The 25,719-nt window shown below is 41.9% G+C and overlaps 2 protein-coding genes across 2 annotated transcripts; both read right to left on the bottom strand.

Annotated features, from left to right (window-relative positions):
• Window positions 1–699: 699 nt before the first annotated feature.
• On the bottom strand, window positions 700–6,952 carry LOC118368773 (leucine rich adaptor protein 1-like). The gene is made up of 2 exons (XM_035753161.2): window positions 6,215–6,952; window positions 700–2,483 (listed from the first exon to the last, which is right to left on the bottom strand). The coding sequence occupies exons 1-2, from the start codon at window positions 6,422–6,424 to the stop codon at window positions 2,085–2,087; spliced, it is 609 nt and encodes a 202-aa protein (XP_035609054.1). The 5' UTR covers window positions 6,425–6,952; the 3' UTR covers window positions 700–2,084.
• Window positions 6,953–7,693: 741 nt separating this feature from the next.
• Window positions 7,694–24,952, bottom strand: LOC118368772 (5,6-dihydroxyindole-2-carboxylic acid oxidase-like). The gene is made up of 7 exons (XM_052497221.1): window positions 24,243–24,952; window positions 21,459–21,781; window positions 20,509–20,713; window positions 16,981–17,148; window positions 16,489–16,668; window positions 10,611–10,757; window positions 7,694–8,473 (listed from the first exon to the last, which is right to left on the bottom strand). The coding sequence occupies exons 1-7, from the start codon at window positions 24,595–24,597 to the stop codon at window positions 8,283–8,285; spliced, it is 1,569 nt and encodes a 522-aa protein (XP_052353181.1). The 5' UTR covers window positions 24,598–24,952; the 3' UTR covers window positions 7,694–8,282.
• Between the last annotated feature and the right edge of the window lie 767 nt (window positions 24,953–25,719).

Below are 25,719 nucleotides of genomic sequence, written 5' to 3'. Positions count from 1 at the left end.
GTTAACCGGCAACAGCATACACCCGCATAGCTGATGTTTTGACGGTGTCGGAGGTGTTCCTGCGTTGGAGCTATCCAATCGGTGAGCAGCTGCTCTTGTGATCATTGTTACAAAGCCACACCCACCCCACTTGCATTAGAAGTTTAGAACGATAAAGAGTAGGCTATATAGAAATAATGATGCTCAAATTGAAAATCATTCGACGAAATAAGGGTGATTTATATCAGCCTAATCGAGGTGTAGATTATGTCTCACATTCCAGAGTTTAAACTTGTAAACAAGGCTGCATGGGATTTCTCTTAATGCGATTGCGTGCAGCAAAGCTTTAGGTATAATGCTGGGAAACGCTTGTAGCTCTAACACAGTTCCACCTCCGACACGTAAAAGCAACCACTATATGGGTGTCAGCTAGTGCGAATCTGATAGAATCTAGCCCAAACTGAGCACAATTTTCCATTGTACATTTTTCAAACGACCACGTTGGAACTTCACTAGTCTGACAAAAATGGAGCAAGACTGTCTCAGCATAAAAATGTGCATATGAGCGCTTCTGTGGTCTTACTAAATAATCCAAAATGGAGTCAATTTCTCTCCACTAATTGCATGTTACCACAAACAGACTATTAGCTGGCAATCATGAGAACCAGTGTGTGTGTGTGTTAGCGTGTATGTAGATTAAACTAAACTGTACACAGAAACTGAGAAAGAAGAAAATCACAATATATTATTTTCCCCAACAGACTTTTCAACACCAATAAGTTACAATGTTAAAAAAGTAGGCAACATGAAGGGCACAACACACACAGGTCATGTGAAGACACAGAAAGTGGAATTTAAAGCAAAATCATCTTTGTACAGAAATTAATGGCCTTACTTTTGTAATTAACTTTGTCAGTTACCAGTCATTAAAGTTTTGACTAGCTCAAAAATTAAGTTATTAAACGTAATCAAAAAAATACCATATAGTAATTCAATTAATTAAGTGTTGTGAACTTCAAGATTTCCGCTTTGGAACTTCTTTGCAATTAATCTCTTGTGGTAAAACAAAAAAAACAAAAATAGTTGACCTGGGAATGGCAATGTTGACTGCAATCTGTCTAAATAAAAAAAGTAAGAAAGAGCAAAGTACCTGTCCAATGTTTAGCATGTAAGCACATAGCTGTCAAAATCAATTTTTTATTTCAAATTGCACTTGGATGCTATAGCCTGAAGGAAATGTAGTATTTTTGCCCCACTAAACCACTCCAGACGATGTCTCAGCATGGAACCGCTAATGCTCCAAATTACCACTAATTCCTTATATACTACATTACCTTAGTTCTTATGGATGAATGGCTAACCAAAGACATGGTATCTAAGTGAAAAGGGAAACAAGACACTGAGGTATCAGATTCTTCGGAGTACAGTCAGTGTGCACTGAAAGAAAATTGTGAAAAATTCATCTAACTTTTGCCAAGTGAGCTGTGTCAATAAAAATAAAACAAACAGCAAAACTATTATTAAGAAGGTGCAATTCGTAAGTTCGATTTTCTGTTTAAAAAAAAGTGGACTCCAACGCTCTTGGAGAGCACTGCAAGCAACCACCAAGAATGAGGAGGAAGAGGGTGCACTACTTAGCATTATTTTGTATTTGTTTTAGGTTGATTGTGGTTGCAGTTCCTCTTGTTGGGACAGATAACTTACAAATTGCACCTTTAACCTCCTATCAGTATGACAATTCAATCCCTAATTATGTTTAAAGCTCATCCTTACTTGTTTTTGTGAAGGGACAAGCAGCTATGGTTTAGTGAGGTGTACATGCATTAGACAAAAAGGAATTTGGTTTTATGATACAAAATAGCACAACTGTGAATAGTTGCCCTTTGTAAAACCACTTAAATGTCACTGTGACATCACTGTAGAACACTTAGCAGCAGGAAAAGAATGTAGGTCATCAAGGGAACAAATCATAATTTAAAAATGTTATCAAAGTTACCATGCCAACTGTATTTGATTTGATATGAATTTGAAATCTTGACAGCGCTAGGCAAAAATAACCCTCTGGTCTTTGTCTGCGTTTGTATTAGCCTCTTAGCCACACAGAGCTATCCAAAGCAGTAGTACTCATCGGAGTCCACTCTGAGTCGCATTGTTGGCTTGCTGAAAGTCTCGTCCTCTATAACAGGTTTATCAGAGAATAGATCAAGGTCCGTCGGAGAAGTGTGTTCCGAAAGGTCTTCGGCTAACTCATCCAACGTATCCAGATAACTGCCCACGGATATCCCGTCCAATCCATCGCTGTGTCCGTCGTGCAGACTGGTGAAGCTGCCGCGTGAAGAGGTGTCATCTTGGCTGTCCAATAGGCTGTACAGGCTGCCTGTCAGGCTGCTTTCACGACTGGCTAGGCCCTCCTTGTCCTCCATCACCCATTTGATGGATTCGATGCCGTCGTTGATGGACATTAGCTGCTGCATCAGCTTGACATCGATGGCACGGAGGTGGGCCTGCGTTTGGTGTGAGAAGGAGATACATTTAAGGCCTTTATCGTTATAGATTTGGACTAGAAACTGGACAACTTGAAACCCACATGTATTATAAAGTCACACAATAACACACTTCCAACAAGTAGGCCTACAATATTGTTTAAAAATATATATATATTGCTTTCCTATTCCATTTTTGTGAGATGCCAACACCAGCATGTATTTTGGTAATAGTGAAAAGCAAATTGCCCCTGGGGGATAGTAAAGACACCACTCTACTCTTTGGAAATGACATGTAGACAAAGACAAACAGAACAGGATGCCACAGGAAATCCTTCCATCATAGGCATGTAACAGTAGTGGCCTGTGACTGCATAGAAGGACATTCTCGCCCAGATGCCTATACAGTACCACCATTGATTTACCACCGCAGCATGACAATCCCCATAGAGTCGGGGTGGGGGGAAGTTGTCTATGGTCTCATTCTGAAAGATTCTCCCAGGCTACCAGCGACAAATAGCCAGCCATTTACGCCAATGGATAGTTAGTGGCAGCAGTCAAAAAGCATTACGCCTGATGTCTGATACAATGTTCCCGAACAACTGGCTTTATAAAAAAGAGCCATTTCTTGGGAGTGGATCGCGACAGGCCCCGTTCAGCTCATAATTCTGCCAGTGTTTGCTTTGCTGATATAACCCGTCCTCCATGTGTGCACACATGTTGAGCTGGAGCATAGTGGAATTTTACAACAGTATTAGCAGTGTCAATTAAAGTTGGTTCGAATGGGGTATTGAATCACAAGATAGGTTTAGCTAATGTGATTTACTGCTGCTTGCTTTTTAGATGGTAGTCATTACACTGTATTGATTTAGCCACCCTCCAACAATACTTACAAGCGTTACGTTTAAGATATTTTCTGAACTTCGCTTAAAACAAGTTTCATTATTCTGGGCTTTGTCTAAAATGGGGCTATAGGCTATTTTTTTCAACAAAATGTTTTTATACCTATGTTATAACAATATACATCATTTTAATGCAATATTTGTTGAGGAATACACAAGATTTACATGGATACAGACAACTGGTTGAGTACCACCATATGAGTCATAAAACATTTACATTACATTTTACATTTAATATAAAACCCGGAAAAGGTTCCATTCATTTTTTCATGTGGGACTGCTTCATATAAGGAGCAGCCTGATTGGATTAAAGAATAAATTGAGATTGTAAGAGGTGACAACAGCACAAAAGCCTTAGATGGCCCAAATGGGGCATTCCCTATAGTAGGGAGGGAACACAGCAGAGTACTCTTGTTGTCTTACAGTGCAATTAGAAAGTATTCCGAATCTTTTACTTTTTCCACATTTTGTTATGTTACAAACGTATTCTAAAATGGATTAAAATATCACGTTTCTCATCAACCTACACACAATTCCCCATAATGACAAAGCAAAAAGAGGTTTTATTCAATTTTAGCAAAAGAAAACTGAAATATCACATTTACATAAGACCCTTTACTCAGTACTTTGTTGAAGCACCTTTGGCAGCGATTACAGCGTTGAGCCTTCTTGGGTAAGACAGGTGTGTGCCTATAGACAGGTGTGTGCCTTTCCAAATCATGTCCAATCATTTGAATTTACCACTGGTGGACTCCAATCAAGTTGTAGAAACATCTCAAGGATGATCAATGAAAACAGGATGCAGCACGTGAGCTCAATTTTAAGTCTTATGTAAATAAGGTATTTGTTTTTTTATTTTTAATACATTTGCCAATATTTCTAAAAACCTGTTTACATTTGTCATTATGGGGTAGTGTGTCGATTGATGAGGAACATTTTTTTTATTTCATGCATTTTAAATAAGGCTGTAACGTAACAAAATGTGGAAAAAGGGGAAGGGGTCTGCATACTTTTCGAATGCACTGTATATATATATTTCCTGCTGATATGAAAGATATGTTCCTTATGTTTCCAGAACCGTACCGCAAGCGATGCGTGTTAACATTTATAGCAAGTGTCAGGGCTCTTAACAAATCTCCCCCAGCCAGAAGATACTACCGTCAAAAGGTGCTAACGGTAGTTAGCATCTATGAATGGGCTAACATGCGATCACAATTATAAGTAATCCATAAACTTCTGAGAAGACAAAAGTATAGCCTATGAACACAAGGGCAATAAAAGTTGGATTGCCATCAGGCGTCTGGAAGTTATTGCATAACATGCTGAGTGAAGATATCATAGGTCAGTGAACGTTCAATATTGCCTAAAGCATAACCTTGTGGACAACAACCAGACTACTGCAGCTGAAAGCTCTTTTGTTAGCGTGGATAAATTCATATACATTAAAACCAGTAGACAGTGAAAGCCCTGACAAATCCACGTATTCCTCTGGAAAACTCACGATGGCGCATGAAAACCGGTAGTATTTGAATTTGAAGCACGCCATGTTGTTGAATGGCAAACATTTGCAAAGGTGGCTGTAACTAGCAAAGGATCCTGGTCTATGTAGTCATTTTCATCCTGCTTAGAGCTGCTAGATAAAAAATAAAAATTATTAGAGCTGCTAGATGCAGCCCCTGTGTGACGTCACCTGTAGTAGTATAATGGATCACTATTTCATTAAATATCTTGATTTGTTGTGAAATAATTCACTGCGAGGATAGAACTTGATCATAATAAACTAATTTTAGAGCCCAAAGTGGCCATCTATTATTTATTTATTTATATATATATTTTTTTTTCCACCTTTCTAGCGATCCTAATTTACATATTCTTTCTAGGAAGACCAGGGCTTTTGGCACCACTCCGTTGCAACCAATAATTTATATACACACTAGATGACTATCTGGGAGTGCTGTGTTGAAGCCACCATGCCTCCATCTTGGCACTCCCTCACCGATGTTAAAAATATTTTGGAAGCTATAGAAATGCATTTACATTCTACATTTGTTTTTGCCTAATTTGTTTTATTACAGACACCTTAATGCATATTATGTGCGCTAAACATACAATTAAAAAATGAAATAATATATTTTAATAAATGTCCTTAAAGTAGAATTATTTTAAATGACTAATGTTACTCTTTCCACTACACCAACAAAATGCTTAAATACATGTTAATTTAGTCTTTAATTGAAATACTGTTTCATTCATTTAATTTATTCATTCCTATGAAGGACTGCTCCTACTGGGGAGTGCCAATATGGCTGACCAGCGGTTCAAAGCCTCTCAATGGCCAACACATATCCTCCGAAATCCAGGGTTTATATATATCATTGGTTGCTATGCAGTAGCCGATTAGCAGAGACTTCACGCTCCAGACCAGACACTGGGGGGCTGGTGTAAATTGCACTTAATGCAATGCATCACTGAATATAAAGAAAGGTTTTGAAAATGCAGTGAACAGACTTGAAAAAGCCTGGTCGAATTGCAACAGTACCTGTTTTGGATGTCTGCTTCGGTAGTCAAAAAACGTTATCAAAGGCTTACTGTATGAAGCACAGGAGGCTGGTGAGGGGAGGATGTTTCATAATAAATGCTGGAACGGAGACAATGGAATGGCACATGAAAAATATGTGTTTGAAACCATTCCACTAATTCCGCTCCAGCTATTACCACGAGCCAGTCCTCCTCAATTAAGGTGCCACCAACCTCCTGTGGTATGAAGAAACTCAGTGATCCAAACCGACAGGGACAGACTGAATTAAATATATTTGTAAATATAGACGCATCTTTGGGACAATCACTTACCATTTCCTGTCTCAAAAATAACATCTTGCTCTCCAGTCGTTTCAAATCAGCAGAGTTCGACTGGTTTTTCGGTGTCGCCAATTTTGTATCCTCATGTTTGTCATGATGATTATTTCCTCCTGCAAGGGAACGAATGAGACTTTCAGGAACTTTGCGACCCAACTTTGTCTCGATATCTTTAAAATCGCGTAAGACGTGTTCCCCGTCCATTGTAGAATTACAGTAAGACTAGGCCTATAAACAAAAAAAAATATATATATGCTACGTTTTTCAAAATGTGCAATAGGAACAACCGAGAGAGCAAATTATAGGGTTCAGTGGCTTGAGGACTCGCGCTGACTTCACGTTCAAAGAAAATAAAAGGTTATAGCCTTGATGGTTTTAAACTTTCGAAAAGCCTTCTTATCCGTATGCGTCTATGAATGTTTTAGGATGGTCTGAGATCCGAGGTTGAAAGCGACTTCTATAATTCTATCTATAGGCACACAGTTGCAGAGAAAAGTAATTCAAAAACAAAGTTGCCCCATTCGATTATTCTCACCAATTCAAAATATAGTGTGCAATCCACAACAAAATAGATACATATCCCGTTATGGTGCCTACTGCAAAGCCACTACACTCATCCGTGAAAAATTGTCGTTTTGGAAGTCCCGTCCGCCGGTGTCAGTCGTGTCCACTGAAACAATACTCGAACAGCACAGTTGGATAACAGCCACAGAGACACCCATATGGAGCTTATGAACCCAGACAGGTGGGACTTTGAAACCACGCCTGTTTGCTGTAATCGTAAGGCAACTGTCACAGCATATGTTTTGGTTAATTGTGCACAAAATACATCCATATGGTAACCTACAGTAATTTACTAATCATCAGTTCAATCATACAAACGACTAAATTTACATTTTATGCTAGCAAAGTAGGTTACAATAAGCGGTCTTTCGTGCTGAATGTATATTAATTCAAACCAATAGGCCTGTAGCCTATTTGCATAGTTGTAGGCTACATCGTTATTAGGCTACAGTTTTATTATACCAGCATAATGAAATCAATACATTTTAAAAGCTATATTTTAAAAGCTAATTAACCTAACTTTTTTCGTAGATCAAGCTATTAAAATGTCTGCACTCACTACTGTAAGTCACTCTGCATAACAGCGTCTGCTAACTGACTAAAATGTTAATGTACAATCTAATTAATGATCATATATGTATTCAAAGCAACACATTTAGCCTTGATTGACACTGTCCTCTCCCTCACTACTCTGTTCACGTTGTATTCAACTTCACTTCTACCACCTTGTGGCAATTCATGGAAATGTACATTTACTTACACCAGAGTGTGAAACTAGGCTATTCAACTTTTTAGATATGACCCCGTTGTTTTTCTATTCTTTAAATTATATTTAAGGAGAGTGCTTATGTATGAATTATGACATTACACTCCACATGTGTTGCAGAAATTATAATAATACAAGAACAATTCTTAATCTTTTATTTTCTTTAATCAACTCATATTTTCAATGGAATTAAAAATGTTCCATTTTGAACCAAAATGATTCAAATAAAATTAAATATGTTTACACATTTACAGAAAATCATTGTTATCCTCAGAATCTATAGTTATACAGGTCAAAGCATTCCGTAATAGTAACAGTAGAATGAGTGACAGGGTCGATTAGATTCCATATTATGAGTAATACAGTCAATTAGATTCTATTTTATGGACTACAGCAGTTGTGGTCAAACTTGGCCATGAGAGGACGGGCCGCTGTGTGCAGGTTTTTGTTCCCGACCAGCATTAACGCACCTAATTCTACCCACACTGCCACCCTCCATTGCCAACATTTGACCACTCCCGGAATATAGTTTGTGACGCATATTATACGGCATTTGAAATGATAAAAACATGAATTTGTAATCTAATTACATAACTGCAAACATGTGACACTCAGCTAAGCCTGAATCAAGTTCATTAGTCAATAAACAAAAGAAAACGGACAAAAACAGGGAACGACTACACATTTTCTGTTGTGCCCTAATGAGCATGACCCTGTAGTTTCACATTCAGCTCAGACCACGGATTGGCTTTTGTCGTCGTCATAGCGTTGGTACTGTTCACCCAGCAGGGGCTGGCGGCCGTCCAGTTTGCTGTAGGAGCGGGCGCGCACAACACATGTGGTGGCAGCAAAGATTACAGCCACGATGACCAGGGCCGCCACCATGGCAATGGTGATGATCTCGGTCAAAGTGAAAGGAGCAGCTATAGTGAGGAGACAAGATTTATAACAGTTACATTTGTAATTGTATGGAATGTGACACTGGCAAAGAGTCACACACAGACAGACTGTAACCATGGTAAAAAAAAATATATATATATATATATATATATATATATGTACCAGTCAAAATTTTGGACACACCTACTCATTCAAGGGTTTTTCTTTATTTGTACTATTTTCTACATTGTAGAATAATAGTGAAGACATCAAAACTATGAAATAACACATGGAATCATGTAGTAACCAAAAAGTGTTAGACAAATCTAAATATATTTTAGATTTTAGATTCTTCAAAGTAGCCACCTTTTGCCTTGATGACAGCTTTAGACATTCTTGGCATTCTCTCAATCAGCTTCACCTAGAATGCTTTTCCAACAGTTTTGAAAGAGTTCCCACATATGCTGAGCACTTGTTGGCTGCTTTTCCTTCACTCTGCGGTCCAACTCATCCCAAACCATCTCAATTGAGTTGAGGTCGGGTGATTGTGTTGGCCAGGTCATCTGATGCAGCACTCCATCACTCTCCTTCTTGATCAAAAAGCCCTTACATAGCCTGGGGGTGTGTTGGGTCATTGTCCTGTTGAAAAACAAACAACTGTCCCACTAAGCACAAACCAGATGGGATGGTGTGTCGTGTAGAATGCTGTGGTAGCCATGCTGGTTAAGTGTGCCTTGAATTCTAAATAAATCAGTGTCACCAGCAAAGCACCCCCACACCATCACACCTCTTCCTTCAAGTTGGGAACCACACATGCAGAGATCATCCGTTCACCTAATCTGCGTCTCACAAAGACACGGCGGTTGGAACCAAAAATATCCCATTTGGACCAAAGGATAGATTTCCACCGCTATAATGTCCATTGCTCACTTTTCTTGGCCCAAGCAAGTCTCTTCTTCCTATCGGTGTCCTTCAGTAGTGGTTTATTTTCAGCAATTCACCCTGAAGGCCTGATTCACATCGTCTCCTCTGAAAAGTTGATGTTGAGATGTGTCTGTTTCTTGAACTCTGTGAAGCATGTATTTGGGCTGCAATTTCTGAGGCTGGTAACTCTAATGAACTTATCCTCTGCAGCAGAGGTAACTCTGGGTCCTCCTTTCCTGTGGCAGTCATCATGAGAGCCAGTTTCATCATGGCGCTTGATGGTTTTTGCGGCTGCACTTGAAGAAACTTTCAAAGTTCTTGAAATGTCCGCATTGATTGACCTTCATGTCTTAAAGTAATCATGAACTGTCGTTTCTCTTTGCTTATTTGAGCTGTTCTTGCCATAATATGAACTTAGTATTTTACCAAATAGGACTATCTTCTGTATACCACCCCTACCTTGCAACACAACTGATTGGCTCAAACGCATTAACAAAAAAATGGTCATCAAGGCAAAGGGTGGCTACTTTTAAGAATCACAAATATAAAATATTGTTTAACAGTTTTTTGGTTACTACATGATTCCATATGTGTTGTTTGATACTTTTGATGTTTTCTACAATGTAGGAAATAGTACAAATAAAGAAAAATCCTGGAATGGTGGACCATCCTGGAGGTGTCCAAACTTTTGTCTGGTACTGTTTAACACGTGGACCACATTGTTATATACATAGTAGATAAGACAAATATCCATAATGAATTTATATTGGCAATACACATCTGGCCATCCAGCCTGTATTTATATTGGCAATACACATCTGGCCATTCAGCATGTATTTATATTGGCAATACACATCTGGCCATTCAGCATGTATTTATATTGGCAATACACATCTGGCCATTCAGCCTGTATTTATATTGGCAATACACATCTGGCCATTCAGCATGTATTTATATTGGCAATACACATCTGGCCATTCAGCCTGTATTTATATTGGCAATACATGGCGCTTGTAACGCCAGGGTAGTGGGTTCGATTCCCGGGACCACCCAAACGTAGAATGTATGCACACATGACTGTAAGTCGCTTTGGATAAAAGCGCCTGCTAAATGGCATATATTATTATTATTATTATTACACATCTGGCCATCCAGCCTGTATTTATATTGGCAATACACATCTGGCCATTCAGCCTGTATGTATATTGAAAATACACACCTGGCCATTCAGCCTGTAGTTATCTTGACAATACACACCTGGCCATTCGGCCTCGTAGGAGTAGCCAAGGTTCTCAGGGGCTGTAAGAAACATCTCAGCGTTGGTCACTGGAGGCCAGAAGGGAACCATGTTGTACCCCCTGTTGTGACCAATGGGGGCATTCTCTGAAGGATAGACTGCAGAATCTGCAAAATATATCAGCTAAGAGTCAGCCTCTGAACAAATGGCCCTGACATACAACAAAAAAAGCCTCCCAGAGCTAAACAAATTTGTTTTTAATTTTTTATTTATTTCACCTTTATTTAAACAGGTAGGCTAGTTGAGAACAAGTTCTCATTTGCAACTGCGACCTGGCCAAGATAAAGCATAGCAGTGTGAACAGACAACACAGAGTTACACATGGAGTAAACAATTAACAAGTCAATAACACAGTAGAAAAAAGGGGAGTCTATATACAATGTGTGCAAAAGGCATGAGGAGGTAGGCGAATAATTACAATATTGCAGATTAACACTGGAGTGATAAATGATCAGATTATGATGTGCAAGTAGACATACTGGTGTGCAAAAGAGCAGAAAAGTAAATAAATAAAAACTGTGGGGATGAGGTAGGTGAAAATGGGTGGGCTATTTACCAATAGATTATGTACAGCTGCAGCGATCGGTTAGCTGCTCAGATAGCTGATGTTTGAAGTTGGTGAGGGAGATAAAAGTCTCCAACTTCAGCGATTTTTGCAATTCGTTCCAGTCACAGGCAGCAGAGTACTGGAATGAAAGGCGGCCGAATGAGGTGTTGGCTTTAGGGATGATCAGTGAGATACACCTGCTGGAGCGCGTGCTACGGATGGGTGTTGCCATCGTGACCAGTGAACTGAGATAAGGTGGAGCTTTACCTAGCCAGTGGGTCTGGCGACGAATATGTAGCGAGGGCCAGCCGACTAGAGCATACAAGTCGCAGTGGTGGGTAGTATAAGGTGCTTTAGTGACAAAACGGATGGCACTGTGATAAACTGCATCCAGTTTGCTGAGTAGAGTGTTGGAAGCGATTTTGTAGATGACATCGCCGAAGTCGAGGATCGGTAGGATAGTCAGTTTTACTAGGGTAAGCTTGGCAGCGTGAGTGAAGGAGGCTTTGTTGCGGAATAGAAAGCCGACTCTTGATTTGATTTTCGATTGGAGATGTTTGATATGGGTCTGGAAGGAGAGTTTGCAGTCTAGCCAGACACCTAGGTACTTATAGGTGTCCACATATTCAAGGTCGGAACCATCCAGTGTGGTGATGCTAGTCGGGCATGCGGGTGCAGGCAGCGATCGGTTGAAAAGCATGCATTTGGTTTTACTAGCGTTTAAGAGCAGTTGGAGGCCACGGAAGGAGTGTTGTATGGCATTGAAGCTCGTTTGGAGGTTAGATAGCACAGTGTCCAATGACGGGCCGAAAGTATATAGAATGGTGTCGTCTGCGTAGAGGTGGATCAGGGAATCGCCCGCAGCAAGAGCAACATCATTGATATATACAGAGAAAAGAGTCGGCCCGAGAATTGAACCCTGTGGCACCCCCATCGAGACTGCCAGAGGACCGGACAGCATGCCTTCCGATTTGACACACTGAACTCTGTCTGCAAAGTAATTGGTGAACCAGGCAAGGCAGTCATCCGAAAAACCGAGGCTACTGAGTCTGCCGATAAGAATCTGGTGATTGACAGAGTCAAAAGCCTTTGCAAGGTCGATAAAGATGGCTGCACAGTACTGTCTTTTATTGATGGCGGTTATGATGTCGTTTAGTACCTTGAGTGTGGCTGAGGTGCACCCGTGACCGGCTCGGAAACCAGATTGCATAGCGGAGAAGATACGGTGGGATTTGAGATGGTCAGTGACCTGTTTGTTGACCTGGCTTTCGAAGACCTTAGATAGGCAGGGCAGAATGGATATAGGTCTGTAACAGTTTGGGTCCAGGGTGTCTCCCCCTTTGAAGAGGGGGATGACTGCAGCAGCTTTCCAATCCTTGGGGATCTCAGACGATATGAAAGAGAGTTTGAACAGGCTGGTAATAGGGGTTGCGACAATGGCGGCGGATAGTTTCAGAAATAGAGGGTCCAGATTGTCAAGCCCAGCTGATTTATACGGGTCCAGGTTTTGCAGCTCTTTCAGAACATCTGTTATCTGGATTTGGGTAAGGAGAACCTGGAGAGGCTTTGGCGAGGAGCTGCGGGGGGGGCGGGGCGGAGCTGTTGGCCGAAGTAGGAGTAGCCAGGCGGAAGGCATGGCCAGCCGTTGAGAAATGCTTGTTGAAGTTTTCGATAATCATGGATTTGTCGGTGGTGACCGTGTTCCCTAGCCTCAGTGCAGTGGGCAGCTGGGAGGAGGTGCTCTTGTTCTCCATGGACTTCACAGTGTCCCAGAACTTTTTGGAGTTGGAGCTACAGGATGCAAACTTCTGCCTGAAGAAGCTGGCCTTAGCTTTCCTGACGCTGACTGCGTGTATTGGTTCCTGACTTCCTTGAACAGTTGCATATCGCGGGGACTGTTCGATGCTATTGCAGTCCGCCACAGGATGTTTTTGTGCTGGTCGAGGGCAGTCAGGTCTGGAGTGAACCAAGGGCTGTATCTGTTCTTAGTTCAGCATTTTTTGAACGGAGCATGCTTATCTAAAATGGTGAGGAAGTTACTCTTAAAGAATGACCAGGCATCCTCAACTGACGGGATGAGGTCAATGTCCTTCCAGGATACCCGGGCCAGGTCGATTAGAAAGGCCTGCTCACAGAAGTGTTTTAGGGAGCGTTTGACAGTGATGAGGGGTGGTCGTTTGACTGCGGCACCGTTGTGGATACAGGCAATGAGGCAGTGGTCGCTGAGATCCTGGTTGAAGACAGCGGAGGTGTATTTGGAGGGCCAGTTGGTCAGGATGACGTCTATGAGGGTGCCCTTGCTTACAGAGTTAGGGTTGTACCTGGTGGGTTCCTTGATGATTTGTGTGAGATTGAGGGCATCTAGCTTAGATTGTAGGACTGCCGGGGTGTTAAGCATATTCCAGTTTAGGTCACCTAACAGAACAAACTCTGAAGCTAGATGGGGGGCAATCAATTCACAAATGGTGTCCAGGGCACAGCTGGGAGCTGAGGGGTGTCGGTAGCAGGCGGCAACAGTGAGAGACTTATTTCTGGAGAGAGTCATTTTCAGAATTAGTAGTTCGAACTGTTTGGGTATGGACCTGGAAAGTATGACATTACTTTGCAGGATATCTCTGCAGTAGACTGCAACTCCTCCCCCTTTGGCAGTTCTATCTTGACGGAAGATGTTATAGTTGGGTATGGAAATCTCAGAATTTTTGGTGGCCTTCCTGAGCCAGGATTCAGACACGGCTAGGACATCAGGGTTAGCAGAGTGTGCTAAAGCAGTGAGTAAAACAAACTTAGGGAGGAGGCTTCTGATGTTGACATGCATGAAACCAAGGCTTTTTCGATCACAGAAGTCAACAAATGAGGGTGCCTGGGGACATGCAGGGCCTGGGTTTACCTCCACATCACCCGCGGAACAGAGAAGGAGTAGTATGAGGGTGCGGCTAAAGGCTATCAAAACTGGTCGCCTAGAGCGTTGGGGACAGAGAATAAGAGGAGCAGGTTTCTGGGCATGGTAGAATACATTCAGGGCATAATGCGCCAACAGGGGTATGGTGGGGTGCGGGTACGGCGGAGGTAAGCCCAGGCGCTGGGTGATGATGAGAGAGGTTTTATCTCTGGACATGCTGGTTGTAATGGGTGAGGTCACTGCATATGTGGGAATGGGGAACAAAGGAGGTTTCAGGGGTATGAGGAGTGGGACTAGGGGCTCCATTGTGAACTAAAACAATGATAACTAACCTGAGCAACAGTATACAAGGCATATTGACATTTGAGAGAGACATACAGCGAGGCATACAGTAATCACGGGTGTTGAATTGGGAAAGCTAGCTAAAACAGTGGGTGAGACAACAGCTAATCAGCTAGCATAACAACAGCATGTAAAATGGCATTGACTAGGCAACGGGGCCGACAGATAAAACAAACAAGCAGAATGGAGTACCGTGATTAATGGACAGTCCAGCGTGCATCAGCTATGTAGCCAAGTGATCAGAGTCCAGGGGCAGCGGTGGATGGGGCAGGGGGGCTGGACTGGCGAGTGTTATCCAGGTTAAAAAAACTAACAATGACTAAATAGCTTGTAGCTAGTTAGCTGGTTAGCTTCTGGAGGTTCTTGAGTGTGTTCTAAAAATTTAAAATAATAGCGACGATTCCGTATCACATTGGGTGAGGCAGGTTTCCGGAAGGTATAAACAAATTTTAAAAATCGGGAAGAGATAGAAAGTACATATGGGCCACTGCGATGCAGACGGTTAGCAGGCCTGTGCTAACAAGCTAACAGATTAGCAGGCCGGGGTAAACAAGGTAGTAGTTAGCGGACCTGGGCTAAACAAGCTAGCAGTTAGCATGCCGAATTAGCAAGCAAGGAGATAGCGAGGGCTAGAGAGTTAGCCTTTGGAGGACGTCGCGATGGGGTGAGTCTGTTTATTCCTCTTCATGCAGTGACATCGATAGACCGGTCGTGGGTCCGGGTATAGAAGCCCAGGAGTATGCTAGGAACACAGGAGCTCTGGCCGGGCTAGCTTCAAGCTACGTGGGTGGAAACGCTAGCCAGGAGTAATCAACCAGGGTTGCGGTTTAGCTCGATAGCTAGTTGTGAAGTTAGCGTTGCGTGATTAGCGTTGCGTTGTTCGAACTGGCGAGAGCTTTCCGAGCTAAAGGTTAGCTGATGACCGGTTAGCTGAAGACCGCTAGCATAGCTGGTGGTTAGCTGGCTAGCTTCAGTTGAGGGGTTCCGGTTCCGAAGTAAATATAAATACTTTAGGAAAAGTAGCTACATTGGGTGAGGCGGATTGCAGGAGAGTATTTGGAAGCTTAGGTTAGCAAAATGTTTTTAAAGATATCCGAAGAAAAATATCTAAAACGAAAAAGAGACGATATTTACAGATATTTACAGAGAGACGATACGACAGGACGACTTACTGCTACGCCCTTGCTTACAGAGTTAGGGTTGTACCTGGTGGGTTCCTACACACACCACTTGCATAGTGGTGTGTGTATTATGAATCTTAGTTTACAAAGTAATCATGTAATTGATGTGTTATTACAATTTTACCATGTCATTTATAAGTAACTACAAGGTAAAAAGCAACCTGTAAAATACAGCATATTCAACAAACACATACAGTGAGTGTACAAAACATTAGGAAATCCTGCTCTTTCTATGACATAGACTTTCCAGGTGAATCCAGGTGAAAGCTATGATCCCTTATTGATGTCACTTCACTTCAAATTCACTTCAATCAGTGTAAATGAAGGGGAGGAGACCAGTTACAGAAGGATTTTTAAGCCTTGAGACAATTGAGGCATGGATTGTGTAAGTGTGCAATTCAGAAGGTGAATGGGCAAGACAAAATATTGAAGTGCCTTTTAACAGGGTATAATAGTAGGTGCCAGGTGCACCAGTTTGTGTTAAGAAATGCAAAGCTGCTGGGGTTTTCATGCTCAACAGTTTACGGTGTGTATCAAGAATGGTCCACCACCCAAAGAACATCAAGCCAACTTGACACAACTGTGGGAAGCATTGGAGTCAACATGGGCCAGCATAAACGTGGAATGCTTTCGACACATTGTAGAATCCATGCCCCGACAAATTGAGGCTGTTCTGAGGTCTAAAGAGGGGGGCTGCAACTCAACTCAATATTAGGAAGATGTTCTTAATGTTTTCTACACTCACTAGTTGGCAAAAGGATGGAAGAGCATCATATTTTCAGACAAGCAAGCATAGACAAAGATACTAGCACAGGAAGACAATGATCAGGTCTTGAACATGACATCAGTCGTAGGATGGGATCTATTACCTGGGGCGTGCCTCCTGAGCCACTCGTCAAAGATGGCATCGGTGAAAGTGTGGATCAGCACGAAGATGGGGTCGTTAGGCGAGAGGTGGGTCTGTCCGCCTGTTCCATTCAGAAACAGGTGGGCCAGGTTGTGAAGGCTCCGTACCACAGGGTCGTAGTTTCCCTGGGGGGCACTATAGCCTGCGCACACAACACAGTAGTTTGAGATTAAATACAGGAAATCATGCTTCATGGATGTGAAACTCGCCCATAGCATTTTGGCTGGAGTACATCAGCGACATCACACCTTCCCGGAGATGTAAAGCTCACGGAGTGACAGATTTCCCTCTTTCTCTGTTGGCTAAGACGGTTGTGTATGTCAGCATTCACAACAACCCTCAATGTTCAGTTGAGGGTTGTAAGCATATGTACAGTATGTGTAGGTGTCTGTGATATCTGTGCATCAATGTGAATGACTGCATATATTGGTGTAGACCAGCAATAGCCACTCACCCTCGATGGTGTTCCTGAAGCTCTCTGAGGAGGTGGAGTAGTAGGGAGGGGTGTCAAAGGTGTTCACCTGCAGGCAGTCTGCCACATCCTGGGGCTCAGGGAGACGCTGCACCATGGGGCGGGCCACGTTACCTGCTGGGTTCCTCCTGATGGGGGTGGTCTCAGTGTCTGGGGGGGAGAGAGGGTTAAGAGGGTTAAGAGGGTTCTCAGTAACCTGGGCTAATAGAGGCGATAGTAAATAGGCTTGGGAAGTTTGCAAGTGCTAAAGGACACACCCGGGCCCAGTTTAAATACTATTTAGATGCTCCTTTCTTTCAGTCTTCCTTCTATTCTTTCTTCCTTCTTTCCTTTCTTCCTACTTCCAACCTTCCTTCCAGGAATCACCCTATTGGAGAAGAAGGTCCAAGGCCCCCTCCGCTTTGAAACCCTAGTTTCAAGTTTTACTGTCACATTCACAAGTACAGTGAAATGCATTCTTTGAAAACTCATAACCCATCAACGCAATAATCAATAACAATGTAATACTCGGAAGACCACACAAGAAAGAAGAAATATGAAGAACACAATAAGAAAGTAAACATAATATATACAGTTCCTGTACCATATTTACAATGTGCTGGGATACTGGTGTGATGGAGGTAGATATGTATAGGTGTAAGGTGACTATGCATCAGGATGTAAGATGAGCAGAGTAGCAGAAGCTTGTATGTGAGTGGGTGTGTGTGTAGAGTCAGTATAAATGTACGTTAATATTATGTGTGAGTGAGCAGATGATGGAGTGAGTGAGTGTGTAGGGCTCTGTGAGTGTGCATAGAGAGTGCAGAAATGTACATAAAAGGTTAATAAAGACACAAGGTTTACTCAGTCCGTGTAGCTATTTTGTTTGCTATTTATCAGTCTTATTGCTTGGGGATAGAAGTTGTTCAAGAGCAAGTTTGTGTCAGACTTGATGCACCGGTACCGCTTGCCGTGTGTAAGCAGAGAGAAGTCTTTGGCGTGGGTGGTTGGAGTCTTTAACGATTTTCCGGGCCTTCCTATCACACTGCCTGATATAGATGTCCTGGATGTCAGGGAGCTCGGCCCCAATGATGTACAGTACTGTAGCGCTATTCAATTGAAGGTGGTGCTATTGCCATACCAGGCAGTGATGCAGCCAGTCAAGATTCTCTCAATGGTACAGTTGTAGAACACTTTGAGGATTTGAGGGTCCTTGCCAAACTTTTTCAACCTCCTGAGGGGAATAGGCGAGCGTGTTTGGACCATTTTAAGTCTTAAGTCTAAGTGATTTGGATATGGAGGAACTTGAAGCTCTCGACCTGGTCCACTGCAGACCCGTCGATGTACCCGTTTCCGGTAGTCCACGATCAGCGCCTTGGTCTTACTGATGTTGAGAGAGAGGTTGTTGTTCTGGCACCCCACTGCCAGGTCTCTGACCTCCTCCCTGTAGGCTGACTCATCGTCGCCGGTGATCAGGCCTTTCAAACAATTGTGTTGTCAGCATACTTGATGCAGTCGTGGGGGAACAGGGAGTACAGCCTGGCGGTGATCAGGGAGTAGTGTGGCGGAGGTGATGTTGCCTACCCACACCACCTGGGGTCGGCCTGTCAGGAAGTCCAGCATCCAGTTGCAGAAAGAGGTATTCCTCTTATCCGGGTGGGTGAGGGCAGGGGAGGGGAGGGTGGAGAACAATTGAGATTGCGTCATCTATGGATCTGTTGGGGTGGTATGCAAATTGGAGTGGGTCTAGGGTGAATGGGATGGTGGAGTTAATGTATGCCATAATAAGCCTCTCAAAGCACTTCATGATTATAGAAGTGAGTGCTACAGGGCAGTAGTCATTGTGGCATGAAGCCTTAGAGTTCTTGGGGACAGGAATGATGGTGGTCATCTTAAAACATGTGAGGATTACTGACTGAGACAAGGAGAATTTGAAAATTACAGTGAATATGCCTGCCAGCTGTTCTGCGAACGCGCCCTGGAATAACGTCGGGCCGCACCGGCCTTGCGGGTGTTGACCTTATTAAAGACCTTTCTCACGTTGGCCTTGGAGAGCGAGATCACCCAATCCTCTGGGTCGGTCACAGCCCTCACACCCGGCACAGTGTTGTTGTTGTCAAAGCGTGCAAAAACTGAGTTTGTCTGGTAGAGAAGCATCGTCGGGCAGATGACAGTTGGGTCTTCCTTTGTAATCTGTAATGGACTGTAGCCCCTGCCACATGTCTGTGTAATATGATTCCACCTTATTCCTATTTTGTCCTGTTGCTCATTTGATGACTCTGTGGCAGTCATAGCGAGACTTGTACTTGTTCATGTCCTCAGCCATAGCCTCAGGGTTGTCTACAATAGCTCTGTGTGCGGTAGCCCTGTCCTTTGGTTTAGCTTCAACCTTGGTGTTAATCCAGGTCTTTTGATTGGGGAAGCAGCAAACCCTCACCGTGGGGACAATGTCGCTGATGCATTTCCTAATGAAGCCAGGGATAAAGGTGGTTAGCTCGTCAATGTTATCGGCGGAGTCTTGAAACCTATTCCTATCAGCGCTAGCAAAGCAGTCCTGTAGCTTAATCTCTGATTCTGGTGACCATTTCTCAACAGAGCGAGTTACGGGTACTTCCTGTTTGAGTTTTTGATTGTAAACAGGAAGCAGGAGTATGGAGTCATGATCTGATTTTCCGAATAGCGGACAAGGGAGGGCCTTGTATGCTTGCTTGTGGGTAGAATAACAGTGGTCTTTATCACCCCTAGTGGTGTTGGAGAAGTGTTGATGGAAGCTGGGTGTAGATTTTCTTGCTTTTTTCTTGCTTTGTACAGTTCGTTAAATGCCAGCTTGTTATTTTTCTTGTCCTGAGGTGGAATGTAAACAACAGTCACAATAATAGCTGAAAACTCCATTGGGAGGTAGAATGGTCGGCATTTGACCATCAGGTATTCCAAGGTGGGTGAACAGTGGGTTGAGACTTCCACCGAGCTGGAGTTAGCACTCCAGTTGGTGTTGATATAGAGGCACCCCCCTCAATTTCCCCGACTCCACTGTCCTGTCTGCCAGGTGAATGGAGAATCCATCGAGTAGGATAGCCATGGGGGGTATCTTGTCCGACAGCCATATTTCCGAAAAGCAAATAATATTGCAGTTTCGAGATTCCTGTTGTTAGCAAATCCTTGATGGGAAAATAAAGTAAAAATAAAGTACACAATAATCACAAAATAGCTAAATTGGGTCGGAGCTTGCCAAAGGGTGGCCATCCAGTACGGCTCCATTTTTGTCTCGTTGTCAGACAATAGCACCAAAGTATGAATAGTGAACCGGGCGTAAGCAATGATAGTAATGATAGCAAACAAGTATCACAATATGGAATGGTGACACAGGTGTCCCTGTGAGCATGTTTCTATCATTTCAATGACTTTTACATATTTTAACATTTCAGGAGGGTGAGCTGATCCTAGATCTGTGCCTACAGGCAACTTCTACCCACCATATAGGGTGTTTTCTTTAAAACTTGGAAGGATATAAGCGCACTACTGAATGCTTACTGTTGCAGATGGTTCCCAGTGTGTCATAGTCCTCCACACTCTCACAGATCACCCTCCAGTTGGAGAAGATGGAGTTGGTGCTGATGGAATTCATATTGAGGTTGCTCCTCGCTCCCAATAGGTCATCTGTGCAGATGTCACAGGTGCTTCCACCAATGGCAAAGTTCCAGTAGGGCAGGGCAAAGGAAGGGTCTTGCAGCATATCCTAAATTGAGAGTAGGGTTAGAATGAATTACATAAAGGGCACACAATAACAATCATTAGTTTGTGCAATTAGAAACCACAATAATGAACTGCAAATAAAATGGTGACAAATGGTCACGGAGAAGTATATCGTGCCTGCGTTATTTTAATCCAGCAACATACAGCTGTATCACAATCTCAATATTTAGCTGCACCTTATTCAACTTTTTCCATTGTATGAAATAATGATTTGTCTTTATTGCTGAGGCCTAATATAGCTGGCCAACTGACATCCAAGATAAAGATCTTTGAAAACAATAAACAGTCGTTTGTCAGTAATGCCAATTAGTAATGCATAATTCAAGAAATAACTTGGGCAACAGATGCTCTTTTGTGCCCTATTAGATGGGAAATCTAGGCTCAGACTAGTAAACGCTTAAGCACATTTTCTGCAAAGCTTGCTTGATTATGGTACAACATTGCTTCATCTCTAAAGATATCCTCACGCTTAATGCGGCACTAATTCAGGCAAACAATAGGGAAAGTGAAATGACTATTGATGGGTAATAAATAGGCCCAGCCTACAGATTAAAATGGATTTTGCTGGTGGTGAAAATCCATTATACCATGAGATAACAGACTATTATATTGTGATATCCAATTGAATATCAGGCACACTAAAAAAGTAGTTAATTGCATTATTATTGACTATTTCAGTTCATATTACATGCAGGGACATGCATGTAATTGCTGGTACCCCATCTCACCTGCATGTCGCGCTCAAGTTGGAGCAGGTGAAACCTGTGCCAGGTCACAAAACCGGGACCTTCGTGAGAGAAGTCAACTCCGCCAAAGCTCGGCTGGCCGGCCCCCAAGAAGGTCTTGCTGACCGAATAGTAGTGGGTCCACACAAAGTAATTGTAGATGGTGATGTTCTCAAACTGCGGGGTGTTTCCATCGGGTCCGAAGACATCCTGGTATCGCCGCGTAGCTATCACAATGTCAGGATGTACTGTGCGCTTGGCCTGGTCTAGTGCGGTCACGAAAGCTCGCTTCTGATCCGCACTTAGCTGCATCACGTTTCTCCGGACTGAAGAATTAAAGAGAAAAATAACATTTGATCAACTTAGTCATTCATACGTTAATGAGTACCTTCTTTTGAGGAAAGAAATTAAGAAATTATTGGGCATGTAACCTATCCGCAGTCACCGTTAATCTTTACGCATACACCATTGCCTGAATATGAGGCAAAAAGTGAATTATATCAAACATAAAATGCAGCTATATGTAACGACATTCGTGTCCTTTCAAAAAAAAAAAATATTGTATGCTTTCCATAGTCTGTGTAGAAATGTGGCTTTCAACCAGTTGACTGGCAGTGCATAAAGTCAACCTTCACTCAATGACATAGTAAACGGCAATCTGGGACTCAAATTAGTGTGATATGTTACCTTATGGTATAATATTAATTTGTGTATTCCCATCATCATATGATATGCTCCGAATTACAATTAATTTAATATGTTACGAATTACAATTCGTACAAAATGTTATTAATTAGCTATACATATATGTTTCAAATTCCAATTTGTTGTGGCTATGTTAGCTAGGTGGCTAACGTTAGGGGTCAGGGGCAGGGTGGGAAATTAACACCCATCACCAGCCAAATATGGGTAGATTTTGTTATTAGCTGGTAAGAATGTCTATTTCACCAGCCACGTTGGCGTGGCACACAGTATTTGGGAACCGTTTTTTTTTCAACCCAAATGTAGAAGTTGGTCAAATTGACCTGAAAGGCTACTAAAGTGTGACTTTGTCCTCCTGTTTCTTGGCTAGTTACATGGCTTTATTCAAACGCTAAATTGTTTTTCAATATTAATTTTGAGTTTGCTGCAAATGTATGCTGGTAGAGCAGACATGAGATTATCATCTCTGACAGACAGGGAGTGCCGTTACCATGGTAATGGCCACCCCTTAAAGGGGTAGCTGAACATTTTTATCAAACATAATGACTGAAATATTTGGGGGTAAATTGTGCTTGATTGAACATGGAACATTCCAAAAATGTTTTATTCCAGTTGTCATTTCTTATCGTTAAAACACTCAAATAATCGTATTGTGGACCTACATTTTTGGTTGTACTCCTAAATATCAATGTATGTACTCCTAATAAAATAAAATCAGCGTTAAAGCCCTGAACTAATACTAATAAATAAGTCGTATCACTCAGCATTTTGTAGCAGGGCAGGCACTTTGTTGATTCTTGATGTTCATTTGTAGAACTGTTTACATGTTTTACTTTTTACTATTGTATCTAAATGATTTATTTTAACATACATTGGTTGAAAGACTCAGGTCACAAAAATAAAATTTAATTGAGCAATATACCACATTACTTCTTACGACTAATACATTTCTTGTTTTAAAGCATGATCATTTGTTATTTTTCCACCCTGGTTAGGGGTTAAGGTTAGGGGTAGGAGTTAGGTTAAAGGGTTAAGGTTAATTTTGGGGGATGGGTTAGCTAACATGCTAAGTAGTTGCCAAGTAGCTAAAAGGTAGTAAGTAGTTGTAAACTTGATAATTAGCTAAAATGCTAAAGTCGTCCGTGATGAGATTCGAACACGCAAACTTTGGATTTAGACATTCGCATCACCCTTCTTTCGTTTTTGCCTTAAGTAACCTTCTGTCATATACAACCATACCATACATCCAGGCCTACTAATTTTAGCGTCCCGGATTTTCGTCTACTGTGTTACGTCTAGTCTATGACAACAGCCTGGTAAAGTACGGCGCATTGGTGCGGTGTATAGAGGTTTGTTTGTGATAGGCTATCATTTACTTATTTTCAGTAGTGGAAAAAGTACCCAATTGTCATACTTGAGTACAAGTAAAGTTACCTTAATAGAAAATGACTCCAAGTAAAAGTGAAAGTCACCCAGTAAAACACTACTTGAGTAAAAGTCTAAAAGTATTTGGTTTTAAATATACTTAAGTATAACAAGTAATTATAATTACTCAAATATACTTATGTATCAAAAGTAAAAGTATAAATTGTTTCAAATTCCTTATAGTAAGCAAACCAGACGGCACCATGTTTTATTTATTTAGGATAGCCAGGAGCACACTCCAACACTCAGACGTAATTTACAAACGAAGCATGTGTTTAGTGGGTCTGCCAGATCAGTGGCAGTAGGGATGATCAGGAATGTTATCTTGATAAGTGTGTGAATTAGACAATTTTCCTGTCCTGCCTAGCATTCAAAATGTAACGAGTTCTTTTGGCTGTCAGGAAAAATGTGTGGAGTAAAAAGTACATTATTTTCTTTAAGAATGTAGTAAGGTTAAAGTAAAAGTAGTCAAAAATATAATTGGTAAAGTAAAGTACAGATAACCCCAAAAACTACTTAAGTAGTACTTTCAAGTATTTATACTTAAGGACTTTACACCATAGCTTATTTTATTCAACAGATATGTGGACTGGTGATTTCAATTAAATTAAACTGCAACATTTGATTATTTGTTTTAAAGTGGGATAAAACAAAACGTACCGATAGCGACGGGTTGGTCACAGTTTAACCCCGCCAATCCATGCATACAACGGCCACAATCATAACCGGTGAAATTCCCGTTGCACTGGCAGGTTCGGTTGAAGTAGCGAATGGGCCAACGTTCACGGTCATCCCGTCCATCGTGGGTGTACTGGGGGCCGTGTGGACTTGCGTCTGCCGCTATCGAAATACACTGTCCACGTCTTGTGGCGGACCCGCAGGCGTCATTCGCGACCCCAAACGGGGATGGACAACACTGACCACTCCGAAGTCCCTCCAGAGTCACACATTCCCTTGGAAACTGCCCGCGCACAAACAGGGCGCCGAAAAGCACCAACAAACCGTACTTCCACATAGGCAATGAATAGGCAAAAAGACGCACACCAGAAAGTTAGCTAAATGGAACAGTGGATCAACGAATTCTCTTTCTTCAATCACACTCTAATAGAAGTCAGTACCTTACTCGAAACCACATCACTTCATAGTTGATATTCTGTGCGCACTTGTGTCCTCTCAGTGCGCACTTGTGTCCTCTTGTAGGCAGCTAATTGCCCACACACCATCCAAATAAACCTCTGTCCTTTAAATACCACATTAGCGCATGACTGGATGCCAGGATTTCTGATCCCCTCGTGATCACAGCACATTTCCTACCGGATTGAGAGGGATAGAGGCTAGGCAGTCATGCACACGATTTTACTACTAAGCAGTCATGCACACTATTTTACTACTACGCAGTCATGCACACTGTTTTACTACTACGAGATACACCAACATTCTGAGGAGGATATTCTCAGGATATTTGAGAAGGATGTGATTTAACATGGTTAGAAAGTACATAACATAGACCTAAGACAGAATTTAAGCACACGTCACCTGTGCAAGCTATTGAGTTAATGCTGTCATCCAGTTTTCACCACATCAATTAATGTTCATGAACTTCTAGACCAATTTCACCACATTTTGTCAAAAGGTATTGCACTTAAAATTACATGGCCCCTGGCGGGTTCATTGAAATCCACAAATTGGTATGGCAGGTGGTCTCTAATGGTATCCTAGGCCTGCCACTTTATGAAGTGATAAAGTACGCTGCAATAAAACTGTTGCCTGCTACTTGGTTAAGTGTCACTTCGAATAAAATGGAACCATATTTACGTTATTATGCCTGCATATATTTATGTGGATCTTATCACTAATAAGACCGACTCATCTTCATGTTATTTTCTAAGATATAGCCCACCTAGCTAGGCCTGACTATCATTGAAATAGTGTTAATATCATTACGATAACGATTTTCTCAAAAAATAAATAAAATAATTATTTATTTCAACAGATAAAACGTTTTATACAAAGTTAAAGGTAATACAAGGTAAGGTAAAACAAAAAAAATGTTTACAGTGTAGGAAGGAAGGAAGGGGTGCTGCGTGAGAAGTCAAAAGACTTTGGTAACATGTTCACATTCTAACATGAACTCATG

This window comes from Oncorhynchus keta, chromosome 35, assembly GCF_023373465.1.
Source record: "Oncorhynchus keta strain PuntledgeMale-10-30-2019 chromosome 35, Oket_V2, whole genome shotgun sequence".
Classification (NCBI taxonomy): Eukaryota; Metazoa; Chordata; class Actinopteri; order Salmoniformes; family Salmonidae; genus Oncorhynchus; species Oncorhynchus keta.
Note: the sequence above shows the minus strand (reverse complement) of the source record. Positions and strands in the feature narration are given on the sequence as shown.